Here is a 14,574-nt window from a genome sequence, read left to right on the forward strand (position 1 = left end):
CTTTTAGGCAAGATAATTGGAAGGGGAAATGAAAATAAAAAGAAGCAAATGCTTGTTTAATTTGTGATTTGATCTGGACTGTTTTCATGTATTAAAAGAATTATGATCAACAATCTAAAAATGTTTTTTATTAAAAGCATCAGGCTGTTCTTCCTCCATGAACAAATTACATAGGCCACAATTTCTCAGCCATTCCCCATTAAACTCCTAACTAAATATATCACAAAGAACTGGATTCCTTTTAGATGAAAGATTTAGTTTGCTGGCCCCAGTCCAAGCTGTTTAAAGTTGGTATAGACTGAATGAGTCTTAAGCTTATCCTGAGTCGGAGTTCATTCCAACTCCCCCCCCCCCCCCCCACCTCCCACTTCTTATCATCCACACCCAGTTTCCTTCACTGCAAGGCGTCATCATGCTTCATACTGCTCTATTTCCAACCCAAATATATAAGAGAGACTGGCGGATACCAGAACCACTCTGAGTTTCCACACAGACTGTTAGCAAAGTTGATCAACGTCTGGTTTGAAAGTTTGCACTGCAATCCTGCCTTTCAAAATTCCCGAGAGTTTAGTGCATTTTTATTCTGAGGCTGAAAAAGCAGTTCTTTCTTACTAAAAAGGGGAAAAATGTACAAAATGGGCTTCAGACGCTTGGTTCTCCTAGTATTGACTGCTTTCCTCTGCATTTCTGCCCAGACAGGTAAGAAAATATAGTTTTCGATTGCGGATAGGTTTTGTGACAGACTCTAATGTAGTTAATGTGGAAAATACTGTAATGTCAGACACAGAAGTATTTTAAGAATGTGTTTCATGACAAAAAAGGAAATTTGATTATGTTTTACAAAACAGTTTCTTTGGATGGAAGTTATGATTATGAATGGTTCCATTCTCTTGTACAAAGACATTTCCATTTTCTGTGAAACACTCTGCTGATGAGTCTAGACTTCATTTTTACTTACAGCGGAAAAGCTTGACAGAATATCAGACTAATAAGGACTGGGAGGCTTTGTTGAAAAATCCTCACAGTGAGTGGGACAATTCTCATGATGTTTCTAATGGTGAATTTTACAGCGATTAGAGTAGACTGCAAGGAGTAGGCACTATTCTCAGTGAGAAGTCTCCAAAGTCAAATTGCAACATGAATCACAACTTTGAAATGACTTTGTGCACGCACATACAATGTCACAGTTTGGCTCACATTTTTTGTCCAATTTCTGAGAAACCCTTCTGTTCTGAAGTGACACTTACAGATGTAAATAGAAGCTTTTAGGAATGCTAATATTAACAGACTAATATCAATGTTTACGCCGTGATTAGTAATTCGAAGAGCAAATGCTACATACATGTCTCAATAGCTTGGATGTAAATTGAAAATTCTCTCACCTTTTCGGATAGAGCCACATGAAGCAGCCAAGTCTGGGGGTCAGTTGGGTGTCCGTGACGTCCTGTTATTGATCACAGCTTGCTTTCATTTGCCCTCGGCATTTCTGTCCACGTTTCCACTGGGAGGTCTATGTAAGTGGATGTTGAGGAGCAGTCGCACCTGAACAGCCACGGAGATGTGAGCACCTCAGTGTGGAGTTGTAGCACAGCACCTTCTGCAGAAGAGGAAGGAGAAATGGGAACTCCATTGCTAAGGGGGAAGGATGTCTGGTAGGTGCAGGTCAGGTCTCAGGTGGGCACAAGAATGTGAATATATTGGATATTTTCATTGGCATAAATATCTCCTTCATCCATCTCAGAGTGAACTAGAAGGTATAGAATTAAATTTGGACTGCTGCCATTTTGTGTGGTAATGGCACATGATTCATGGCCCCACGTCCTTCGGTCTGATGTACCTGGTGAAGCTTGAGAGCTCGTGGGCAGAGAGAAGCCAGGTTTGAATCCTCAGCAAGATGGACAAGCCTGCCTGTGCAGTGGCACAATTCTGGTTCAAGAGTCGGGAAGTGAGTTGGGCCATGGACCAGAACTCTAAGGGGTGGATGTTAGTGTTTTAAAGGGGGGCACAGGATGAGGGTGACAGGCTCTGGGATTGGCATGGGCATGGGGTATTAATGACTGGGTGAGTGCTGGGGATTTCAAGGACAGTGCCAGCAAAAACCTGGGGCAAGGAGGCTGGGAATCGTAGGATCAGGTTAGAATAGGGAGGGGAAGGAGAGCAAAGGGGATAGGGCATGTCTAGGGAGCAAGGATGACAACTAAGTCCTTTAATACAGAGTGTGCAGATATCATCCCACGCCCAGCTCCACGTCCAGCTGGGTGCATGAGCTGCCACAATGTGAATCAGTCATGCAGTAGACCTCACATGGTCCAAAATCCCTAATGCGGGGTTTAGGAATGAGCAAGGGGCACCTCTTGTTTGTCCTTGCTGATCATGATGGGGGGCTAGAAATGAGCTCACATTTTCTGATCACCAAACCAATCAATGTGCATGAGCTGATCTCCAGGCCAGGGTAAGTTGGCAGCCTCTCATCTTTGGGTCAGGTCATTGCTCAAGGTACAGGCCAGGGTATGAGCACAGAACGTCAGGCTGTATTGAAGGATTGGTTTTAGCCAGTTATGTCGAGCTGTTGTTTATTTAATTTTTGAGATACAGCACGGAATTGGCTCTTCCAGCCACAGCTTCAAGCAACCCCCAATCTAACCATAGCCTAATCACAGGACAATTTACAATGATCAATTAACCTACCAACCGGTACGTCTTTGGACTGTGGGAGGAAACCAAAGCACCTGGAAGAATCCCTTATGGTTATGGGGTTAATGTACAAACTCTTTACAAACAGCAGCGGGAATTGAATCCGACAGATGGATGTAAAAGATCCCACAACACCGCTGAAAGAGAAAGGAATTCCTCTAACCTCTACTAAAACTGTCACAAATAAATTCATGGTCCTTCACCTCAATTACTTGCAGACAGGCCTTTATCTCTGTGATGCTAACTTCTCTCTTCTTCGGCTGACCATTGATTTTCAATGATGACTGAGGCCTGGGCAGGGTTGTATGGGAGACCGGCAGATGCCCATGCTGCAAGTTTCCCCTCTCCACGCCACTGATGTTGTCCAAGGGAATGGCATTAGGATCCATACAACTTGGCACCGATGTCGTCACAGAGCAATGTGTGGTTAAGTGCCTTGCTCAAGGACACAACACGCTGCTTCAGCTAAAGCTCCAACTAGAGACCTTCAGATCACTAGACCGATGCCTTAACCACTTGGCCATGCGTAGCAATGGCATAATAAATTGAACGTTTCAATGAAACATGAAATCCCTTGGTGTCCTGTTAGCTTGATGATGAACAGAAATGAAGCTTTAGGTGTCCATTACACTTACTACCAAGTCTGGTTATTTAAGGAAAAGATGATAATGAAGGAAGCCAGACCCACAGACTGAGCACATCTCATTAAGATGTTCAGACTTGCTATCCAGGATCACTGGATTTTGTTTAGAAAGGGAACACTTGTTGAATTTTCTCCTTTTTTTGAAGGCAGCCTTCTTCATGTTACTCATGTATTTGCGCTCCAAAAAAGAGATGGCTACAGGCTTCAGCTAAAACCTTTCTTGAAGCTAATTGCTGATGGTATTGAGTCTGTACGTTGCATGTGGTTTACAGGAGTGAGGTAGGTCAACAGATTGAGTGGTGCTGCAACTACAACCTTGCACTCAGAGTTGGTAAGACCAAGGAATTGATTGTGGATTTCACTAAGCAGAAGTTGAAGGAACACACACCAGTCCTTACTGAGGGATCAGCAGTGGAATGGGTGAACAGTATCAAGTTCCTGGGTAGTGACATCACTGAAGATCTCTCCTGTGCTAACATATTGATGTAATTACAAAGAATTCACAACAGTGGCTATATTTCATCAGAAGTTTGAGGAGCCCTGGTATGTCACCAAAGAATCTTGCAAGTTCCCACTGATGTAGCTTGGAGAGCATTTTAACTGGTTGTGTCACCATCTGGCGTGGAGGAGCCACTGTACAGGATTGGAAAAGGTTATAGAAAGTTGTAAACTTAGCCAGCTCCATCATGGGCACTAGCCTCTCCAGCATCGAGGACATCTAAAAAAGGCAACGCCTCAAAATGGCAGCATCTGTCATTAAGGGCCCCTATCACCCAGAGCATGTCCTCTTCTCATTGCTACTCTCAAAAAAGAGGTACAGGAGCCTGAAGACACACACTCAACATTTCAGGAACAGCTTCTTCCCCTCCACCATCAGATTTCTGAGCGGACCATGAACCCATGTATAGTACCTCACTATGTTTTTGCTTTTTTTAAGATCTCTTTTGCACTGCTTATTTAATTTATTTGTTATATCTATATATTTCTTATTGAAATTTGTAGGTTTTTAAAAATTATTATGTATTGCAATGTACTGTTGCCATAAAACAACACATTTCACAGCATATGCCAGTGGTATTCAACCTGATTCTGACGTTCTTGTGTTTCCACCAACTAAATTAATTTGAGTTGCATCAAAGCGACTGTCATACAGAATCTGGGAACAGAAGAGTGACTTGGTCTCAAATTGAATGGATGGTCATTTCTCAGTGTGGTGAACTACATATACCTGTCTGGACACGCCCCCTGCTGACTGCTCCTGTGGCTCCTCCCACAGACCCCTGTATAAAGGCGATCAAGGCCTGAGCCCGGCCTCTCAGTCTCCAGGATGTAGTATGGTGGTCACCCACTGCTTGTTCCTTCTTCCAGTCAATAAAAGCCGATATCTCGCCTTTACGTCTCAGAATGAGTTATTGATGGTGCATCACTCAGAGTCTGCACAGTATCCAAAAGAAACAGAGGAAGCAGACTGAAGATGATGTAAAGAATCTGTAAAAGGGCTGAAGACAAATAATGTGAGTGACTATGAAGATGATAATTGTGAGGAACTATGAAGGTATTAAATTTGGTGGAAGAGGCACAGAACTTTATTTTTGGTTGCTTAATGGCACAAGGAGATAAGGAACACAAACAAAATGCTGGAGAAACCCAGCAGGTCAGACAGCTTCTGTGGAAATGACCAGTTGACACTTTGAACCTAAACCCTTCTTCAGGAGGGACGGAGGCCTGAATGCATGTCAGAAGAACTCCTGCTGCAGCTGTACATGTCTTTGGTGAGATTACTCTGCAAGCACTGTTGGAAAGTACTCATCATTAAAATTAATACGTGGTGGCATGTACCTTGGAGGTAGTGGATAATAGATTTAGGGGATCAATTCCTGAGGTGATGCTTTAATCCTAAAGGGATAGCTGGAGTAATTGGCCTCGACTCAGTGGAATGTAGAAGAATGAGACATTATTGACAGATAAAAGATTCTGAAAAACTTTGAGTGGACAGTTAATTGAATCTAGAGTTTAGAACTAGGGGAAATGGCCTCAAGGTAAAGGGCTAACCATTTAAAATTAATGAGAAGCTCCTTCACTAAAGTGACTGTAAATCAGAATCAGGTTTATCATCATCGGCATGAGACATGAAATCCGTTAACAGCAGCAGCAGTTCAATGTAACGCATAATCTATTAGAGAAAAATAATAATACTAATAAATATAATAATAAATAAAAAAGTAAATAAATTATAGCATACATATATGGAATATATTTTAAAAGTGCAGAAACAGAAATACTGTATATTTAAAAGAAGTGAGGTAGTGTCCAAAGATTCAATGTCCTTTTGGCAAAGGGGAAGAGGCTGTTCCTGAATCGCCGAGCGTGTGCCTTCAGGCTTCTGTACCTCCCAGCTGATGGTAACAGTGAGAAAAGGGCATTGGAATTCACTACCCCAGAGGGCTGTGAATCCTTTATAAATTTGTGAATTCCCAGTCTCTGTGAATAGGGTACGTTCAGATATAGTTGTACTGAAAATGGGGCTGATGTGTTCCATATGTTATACCACTAAAATAATTTGAGCTTTCACCCAAAGCCATGATTGAAAATCTGCCCTGTGGTCACTTGTAAGCAATATACCACATTTGAAATAGGGGCAAATAGAAGCCCGTGGATCAAAACGGCAATCAGACTGCATGTATAAATAAGATGTGAATCTTTCCATTGTTATGTGGAAAAATTGGGAGTGCTTTTGGTGGTTGTGTATGTTCAACAAGATCGTGCAGATTTGGTTGTTAAAAAATACTTCAGCCAAGAGCTGTATCAAACTTTAATCTCTCTAAAATACAACTGGATTAGTCAGTCATAAAAAACTAGTCAAGGTTTACCTCAGCTATATCTTTATTTTCTATCGTGTAACTTTCTGCAAAGCTCTTTTTTTTTGCTTCATTTTCACCCATCCTTTTATCGGGCGTTTTCACCTGCTATCGATGAGTGCAAACCACTAACACATGACCAGAAGCTATGTTTGGCATTTCAATAGCAAAACTAAGGAAAATCTAAAATCTGCATGTTGGTCAGTTATTTCTGGTGCAGGGTTTTATTGGTGAAAGGAGCAGTGATTTTCCAGATGAGACTTTTAAGAATTCTTTTTTTGTGTGATTTTAATTGGGTGAAAGAGGAAAACAATCCAAGCCACAAGCATGATGTAAACATCATTCAATTTCTGCATTTTTAGACCCTGTGGGTACTTTTCTTCTCCTGCTTAATTCAGCTCACTTTATGCTGAGATTTTGCCTTTTTGGTTAACTCCTCATCCCCAGATTAAACATGGCATAAGCAGTCTGTTTACCTGATGTCTCATTTCCTCCTGGCCTGGCTCTTGTTTCTTTTCCAGAGCCTCCGCTCTACACTTGCTATAAACGTCAAAACAAAAAACAAATAAATATATAAACTAGAAGACAAAGAGACAGCTTGTGAATGTTGCATTGACCTCGAACAGATGTTTCTTCTTTGAACCTGGATCTTATCTGGGCTCATATCAATGGGATTTGCTTGCACTGTAGGAGATATCAGACTCTTTTCCCGCTTAAAAATTTGTACACGGATGCTTACAATGAAAAAAAAAAGGCTCTAATTTGTTCATCTTAAATTTTGCTCATCTAACCTGCCTTGATCTACCTCTCTCCCGACCAGCTGAGATCTTGGACCAGGCCCATCACAACGTGCACTCCACATTTTGACAAAAGTTGTGCGAGAATGAATGTTTCATCCCAGCTAAGATATGTTCTATCCCATACCACCTAGCCACACCTTTCACCTGTTCCAGTTAATGCAGATTATTAAATATATCCATCTGATCACATCAATCCCTTGTGGCAAGCTAGCCAAGCAGGCAGAAGGATAGAAAAGGCTTGTCTTCAGTCACTTGGTGGTAAAACACTTACTGAGATTTTTCCCTGGGTTGACAAGTGTTCAGTAACACCCTGGGATAAGAAAATGCGTAGGCATCGGGAACACTCAGGCCTCACTCATCGTCAACTCCAACACTTTGGATGGAATGCTTTGCCATTTAGCACAATCCCAAGAAGTTATACGTTTGGAAATGCAGAAAACACAAGGGGGAGGAACTTTGTTTCTGTCACTAGCTTCAAGGGGTGGAATACTTTGCCTTTTGGCAAATTCCCAAGAATCTGCCTACACTTGGGAATGCAAAAATACAGATGGATGGAATATTGTTTCTGTTGCCGGCTTCTGGTGTTGACACTGGGTGCTCTCCCACGTCTGGGGCACTGTTGTTAAACTATTTATGGACACCTTACGATGAACTCCTTTTAAAAAAAGATTGGTAGGGAGTAGGATTACAGATCTTTAGATTTAGCTGCATGTCAAGATCCCCCAAATTCTCCATGTTTTACATCACTAACAAGATGTAGACTGAGAAGACCAACGTTTATGGGGCATTGCTGGTTAGATCATTTCAGAGGTCAGCTGAAAGTCAACAGCGTTCCAGAATCTGGAATCAGAAGTCATGTGGACACTGGAGTGAAGAACAGCGGAACTAGAATAAACCATGTGGACGCTGGAATCTGGAGCAGAAAACAATCTGTTGGAAGAACTCAGTGAGCTGGGTATTGTCTGAGAAACAGACAGCCGACATTTTGTGCAGAGTCCCTCCATCTGTCATAGTGTTGTACCACAGTTCAGCAGCTTCACAGTTGACCGGTTCATTTAAACACACTTAAACAATCTCTTCTCCCTCCTGCTGTCTGGGAAAAAGCACCGAAGCATTCGGGCTCTCACAACCAGACTATGTAACCGTTTCTTCCCCCAAGCTATCAGACTCCTCAATACCCAAAGCCTGGACTGACACCTTACTGCCCTATTGTCCTGTTTATTATTTATTGTAATGCCTGCACTGTTTTGTGCACTTTACGCAGTCCTGGGTAGGTCTGTAGTCTAGTGTAGTTGTTGTGTGTGTTTTTTTTTTCTCTGTGTTGTTTTTCACGTAGTTCAGTCTAGTTTTTGTACTGTGTCATGTAGCACCATGGTCCTGAAAAACGTCGTCTCATTTTTACTATGTGCTGTACCAGCAATTGTGGTCGAAATGACAATAAAAGTGACTTGACTTGATTTGGTTTCCATGTGGGGTAACTCTTGTCTCTGGAACAATAATCTCTTAATTTAATTGTCGTGCCGCAGTAACCCTGCTGTTGAAGTGAGGAGCAGGTTGGAGGAAGGTGGAGGACGGGGAGGCAGCTGAACAGAGCTTCAGAAAGCAGGGATACACGTCGCCCAAGCTCCGTGGAGGGACTGGGAAACAAGGTCAATGCTTGGCATTGTGATTTTTCCTCAATCTGATCAATGTTCGTCAACAATTAAATCTTCGCCTTTGTCTGCAGAGTTACCGACTGATCTGCTTCATACTTCCAACATTTCCTGAACTTATGTCAGATTTCCATCATCTGCATTAGTTCTGTGAAAGTATTGGGTTAATTTGTTGAACGTCTTTTCTTTGTTTGCTGATCTTGGTGAATTGCAACCAGACAGATTTAATGTCCAACATTTTAAAGCAGCAAGTCTAATATGATATCAATACTAATCACCAAAATGATCAATAGTAGCAATAAAGATATACTTCCCATGTAAAAACAAATTAAATCCAGATTCATGTCTTCTCAAAGTAAACAAAAGTCTGGGGGGGGGGGGGTCATTACATGATTGATGTACACTTGTATTTTAAGCAATGCCATATATCTTTCCAGGCAGTTTTTGGCTGCTGCACAACAGAAGCTTTGGTTCTGTTGCAGTGGCTAACTAGCCAGCTCTCCATGCTGCCATTATGTGATTAGTGAGGTGCTAATCTTGTTTACAGAGCACTGCTTAAAATGGGAGGCAGAGAGACAGACACCGGGATAGCTCAGAATTAGTTGGTCTAACGGAGCCTGACCAGTGACTGTAAAAGGAACTACTGAAGCTGTTTTTTTTAACTGACTTTATGTTGAGTCAAGAAATTCTCAACTACTGAACAGCGCAGCAGTTCAGCCAGTAGAGTTGCAGTCCCAGAGAGCCAGGTTCGATTCTGACCTGCGGTGTAGCTCCCAGTAGTCAGGGGGGTTCTCTCTAGCTGCTCCGGTTTCCTCCAGTGTCCCAAAGAACTACAAAATAATATTACCAGTTAATTGGCCAGAATAATATTACCTCTGCAGCGTAAGTGAATGGTAGAATCTGCAGAGAGTCAATGGGAATGTACGAGAATAAAATAGAGGGACTAATGTAGCACTAATGTCAAGTCAAGTTTATTGTCATTTAACTATGTACTTGTACACCGCCAAACGAGACAACATTTCTCTGGACCAGGGTGTAAAGTATAACACATGTATTACACATAATAACTTAGAAAAGTAAGAACTAGATCTTCAAATGAATTATGCTCATATAAACTAAGTGAAGAGCATAAATTAAATATTGTAGCGTACTGTACAAATCATCCGGTGACACTCCGAACGCGACGCGGCGGGGAGTTCAGAAGTCTAATGGCCTGCTGGAAGAAGATGCTCCCCATCCTGATTGTTCCTGTCTTTATCCATTGGAGTCTCCTGCCGGATGGTAGAATGCCAAAGAGGAGGTTGGGCAGATGGGTGGGATCCTCGATAACACAGCACTCCTGATCACTGTCCCAGATGAATGGTGGGGCAAACCCTCTGATACTCAATAGCTGGCGCGGATTGAACAGGCTGTATCTCTCCATGATTCTATTTCCTTCTTCGCCCCTTCCCAGAACTCACCTGAGAGTCAACCCCAGTGAAGCAGCCTCGCTGGAGCAAGGTCTGCCTCTGGAGGCAAGGGCCACTCACATCCTGGGTAAAATGAGGCCTGTCATCTAACCTCAGCAAGTCCAAGGCTGAATGACCACATGCTGGCTCCAGTTACTAAAGTCTCCAGGAGCAGCCCACTCCTGTGTATAGAAGGCCTTTGATTCACACTCCCCTATGAATGATAACGCTGCCTCTGTATTCAGGGATCACACAGAGTTCTGTCTCAAAGCAGGACCTGCCTCCATGGAACGACACCAACGTTAAATAAAATTCCTGACCATAAACAAACAGCATCCTGAAAAACTTCCTGAGAGTATTTCTAAAGCACATGCAAGAGACATTACCGGCGTTTTCTCATTAACATTCTGTGGCTTGAGGGCCACAGGTGTGATCTCTGTTTGAGGCACCAGCTGGTGCCACGCAGCCCAGCCCCTGCAATCCGTCACAATGTGCTCCTTTCACTCGCTATCGGCTCCCGAGAGCCTCAAAGCATTGCCTCACAGTGTAGCGTTCTGTGGGCCTCCCCCTTGAGAAGAGGCAGTGAGTGCGTCAGGTACTCTGCAAGCTCTGAGCCAGCCCTCAGCTAACATCGACATAGTTTCCGACATCATGGGACGCTAGTTGGCAAAAACAAACACTGAAGACGCCGTTACATTTGATATGTACAGACTAACCCATTACAGACCAGAGATGAACCCTTGGCTGGATGAGCTCACAGCTACCGTTGAGCAGGAGGTACAAAAGCCTGATGTCCCACAATTCCCGGTTCAAGATGGCGTTGCTGAAGGCAAGTGACTACCTACTGGTGGTTACCAAAACAAGGAATATAACTAAATACTTCATCAATAACAATTTTTCTGTGGGGAAAAAAACTACGGTAAACCATCACCACAAGCTGTGGAGAAGTGAGTGAAGGTGAGGCTGAGTCAAGGGTTGAAGCATGTGGGTGCGAGGTGAAGTCAAGGTGAGGTCGAGGCAGACTCGAGGCAAAGTCAGGACGAGCGGAGTGGAGGAAAGTCAGATTCAAGGCCTGTCCACCTAAACTGAAAGCAAGGTTTGATCAGTCTAGGTGTTGGGCTGATTTGGAAAGGTCCAGTACGGACCGAAGTGTGGTGGCGGGATCTGGGCCCAGAGCACTTTGATGTGAGAAGGCTTTGGTCCTAGAGCGAGGAACGACAATCTAAATGCTGGGCCAAATGGATAGAAAAGACAGGGTGTCGGGACTTGAGGTGAGTGTCAGGCCAGTTCAGCTTGCCACTCCTCAATATTTACTCCGCTCTTTGCTGAGCTGAGGCTAAGGCTGTGGCCTGCTTTGTCTGCTCTGTGTCTGTGGGCTCTGTGACATTTACTCTGCTATGAGCTGATCTGAGACTGAGGCCCCCTTGAACTTCTTTGGGCTTTGTGCCTGAGGTCTCACTTTTGTTCAAAATGCTATCTGCATGATTTGTTCTTTTCTCTCTGCACAGTTTGTTCTAGAACAAGCCAGCACAACCCTGAACTCTATCTCAGTGTAGCAACGCTATAACCAACTTGATCACCTTTCACCACAATGAACTTGTTTTCTGTTCTAATTGTGCTTTTCTTGCTATATTTGCATGTATTCTGTCTTTAATTCAATTGCTTTCTCGTGATTTTTGCTTGCCGGATGTTATGGGTCTGTGATGCTGCTGCAAACGGAGTTTTTCAATGCACCTGTACATGTATTTCTGTGCATATAACAATGAACTTGACTTTGACTTAATTCCAATTTAACGTGACCATGGAGGCTTCATCACGTGACTTCCCGCCTCCAACCAGCTCATCTTCAATGCTTTAAAATTATGCTCGAAGGAATTCAAAAATGGGAGACAAAGCAGATTTTTAAAGGATTTTTTCCCCCCTACGTAAGTCTGCAGGAAATTAATGATCCTCTTCTGTAAAATCCAGGATAACTCTCGAAGACTTGGAACCCTTCTTTTGTTCAGCCGGTCTCAACTTTGTTGTCAGTAATGCACTCCCCGCCAATTCTTCCGAGCAGATCCGACGGTCTTCTTGAACTGTTTACTGCATCTGAAGTTTGATATGATCGACTTAGTCGACGTCAGCTGAGCGAAGTGCACCTGAAATTGATCAGGCGCCCTTGAACCTGAAGAAGTCACAAGTTTAAGTTCAGTGTGGTTGAAGAGGCTGGAAACAGTCAGTCACAGGATGTGCTGAGACCCCTCAGGGTAAACAGTCCTGCAGGCAGTGGTTAAACTGCCATGTGTGGCTCATAAAGCAGACTTGTTTTATACAGGATCTGAGTTCAAGCCACTGGCATCTAATATCTACACATTTGGCATCGCTCCACAACGCTCAGCCTATCTGTACTCCCTTGCTGTCCCTTCTGTAGATCAATGGCACTTTATTTTCAACCACTTCCTTCCAGATGGAGACGTTTCAGAGGGGAGGAATGTGGGGAATAATTGAAAGAGAAAGAGTGTATAAAAAAAAAGGAAGAATTGCATTCACACAATACCCTCAGGTCTCTTTCACAAAGCTCTTTGCAGCCAACAGTGCAATCAAAACTCCAGTGGGAGAACAATACATAGCTATGGTAAGGACCAGACCATCAGCTTCAGCAATGTTGACTGAGCGCTAATTACTAGCCAGGACACCGTGGGTCTTTTAGATAGGGCTATAGGTCGGCATCATTTGAAGGACAAATGTCAGAAATTCGTAATTACAAGAATAGTTTGCTTATAGTGATGTACGTAAGTACACAGATGTTCCAAATTTAAGAAAATATGCAAATGACTTCCCCAAACAAGGTTATAATAATGAAAGGTGAAAGCATGATCACCCAAGGACCTGGCCTAGGTGAGTCTGCCTTTAGGGTACTGAGGCTTTGCGGCCCTGTGGCCGAGCTGATTCTATGCTGGTGTCACTGACTGGAGCATCAAGGGTGAAAATGGAGTTTTGGGAACAACGGATCAGCTGTCAGAGGTCTCTGTACTCGTCGAACCACTCTCTCTCTCTCTCTCTCTCTCATTGATGGGGGAGAGTGTGCTGCTGACTCTCAAGTGGGAGAACTCGGGAAAAGCGACGCGGCAGACTTCAACACCGTAGATCGGCGGGCTGTTCTGCTTTTGTTGGTCTCCCCTCCCGCCATGTGACACCTCTCTGCTCCTGTATTAGGGAAAGAGAAAGAGCCTGTGACATGTCGAATTGGTCAGGGGAAACAACTAGTTTTTTCTGTTCTGGAGATCATGGTCTCTCTTGGAGACTTTGCCAATGCTTGCTTGATAGGTGGTGGGTGCTGACGCTTTTTTGCTGAATTAAGTGGGGGAGGTTTGATGCTTCACTGCTGCTTGTGTGCAGAGTGGAAGAGAAGGGTGCTTTGGGCTTCGAAAGTCTTTACTGTCACTCGTTCATTGGGGTATCCTTTCATCATGGATGTCTGTGAAGAGCAAGAACTTCAAGTTGTATATTGCATACAGTACACTACATTCTCTGATATTAAGTGGAACTATTACACTATTGAATAGTAAGACACTTATGATGGCATAAAATAGAAAATACTGAATCGGGTAGCACTTGCAGAGTGTGTAAGAGACAAAGCCGGTGTTTCAACTCAACGACCTTCCATCAGGATAGAGAAAAGGCAGAAACAAAGCAAGCTTAAAACAGCAGAAAATCAAAGTACATATATGTTACTGTGTATTACCATCAGATTCATTTTCTTGCGGACATTTACAGGAAAATAAAGAAATACAATAGAACTTAGGAAAAGCTATATATTAACAAAGACTAACAAGCAAGCAAGGTGCAAAAGAAGTCAAAATGTGCAAATGAAAATCTTATTACTGAGAATGTAGAGTCCTTGGACACAAGTCTGTAGGCTGTGGAAGCGGTTCAGAGTAGAGTGACTGAGATTTTCCCTGCTGGTTCAGGAGCCCGATGGCTGTAAGGTAGTATCTGCTCTTGATCCTGGTGCTGTGAGAAAGGAGGAGAAGTGGCCACATCCAGGAGAAATGACACAAGGAGAGGTGGGCTGGCTGGGAGAGGAGAGGATTGAATAACAAAAGCACCAAGTGCACCAAGTCTCCCCACCCTTCCCCAATCCTCTCAGAAATCGTGTTTGATTCCTGCCTTTTCCCACTTCCGGTAAATCATCAAGTTGAACATAGAACATAGAACAGTACAGCACCAGAACAGGCCATTCGGCCCATACTGTTGTGCTGAACCAGCTAAAGAACAAATCAAAACCACCCAAACACTAATCCCTCCTACCTACACCGTGTCCACATCCCTCCATCTTCCTCACATCCGCGTGCCTATCCAAACATCCCTTAAAAGCCTCTAACTTATTTGCCTCTATTACCATCCCAATCAGCACATCCCAGGCATCCATGACTCTCTGAGTAAAAAACTTACCCCTCACAACCCATTTGAACCTACCCCCCTGTTAGATTTCTC

General features: G+C 43.3%; 1 protein-coding gene across 1 annotated transcript in view; it reads left to right on the forward strand.

The window, feature by feature from the left end:
• Positions 1-420: 420 nt before the first annotated feature.
• Positions 421-14,574, forward strand: part of LOC132381930 (podoplanin-like) — a 36,829-nt gene continuing 22,675 nt past the window's right edge. The window contains exon 1 of the mRNA XM_059951642.1: positions 421-699. Coding sequence (XP_059807625.1) covers positions 627-699 — 73 coding nt within the window. The 5' untranslated portion in view covers positions 421-626. The remainder of the gene's footprint in view (positions 700-14,574) is intronic.

The sequence above is a fragment of the Hypanus sabinus genome, chromosome 27, assembly GCF_030144855.1.
Source record: "Hypanus sabinus isolate sHypSab1 chromosome 27, sHypSab1.hap1, whole genome shotgun sequence".
Taxonomy (NCBI): Eukaryota; Metazoa; Chordata; class Chondrichthyes; order Myliobatiformes; family Dasyatidae; genus Hypanus; species Hypanus sabinus.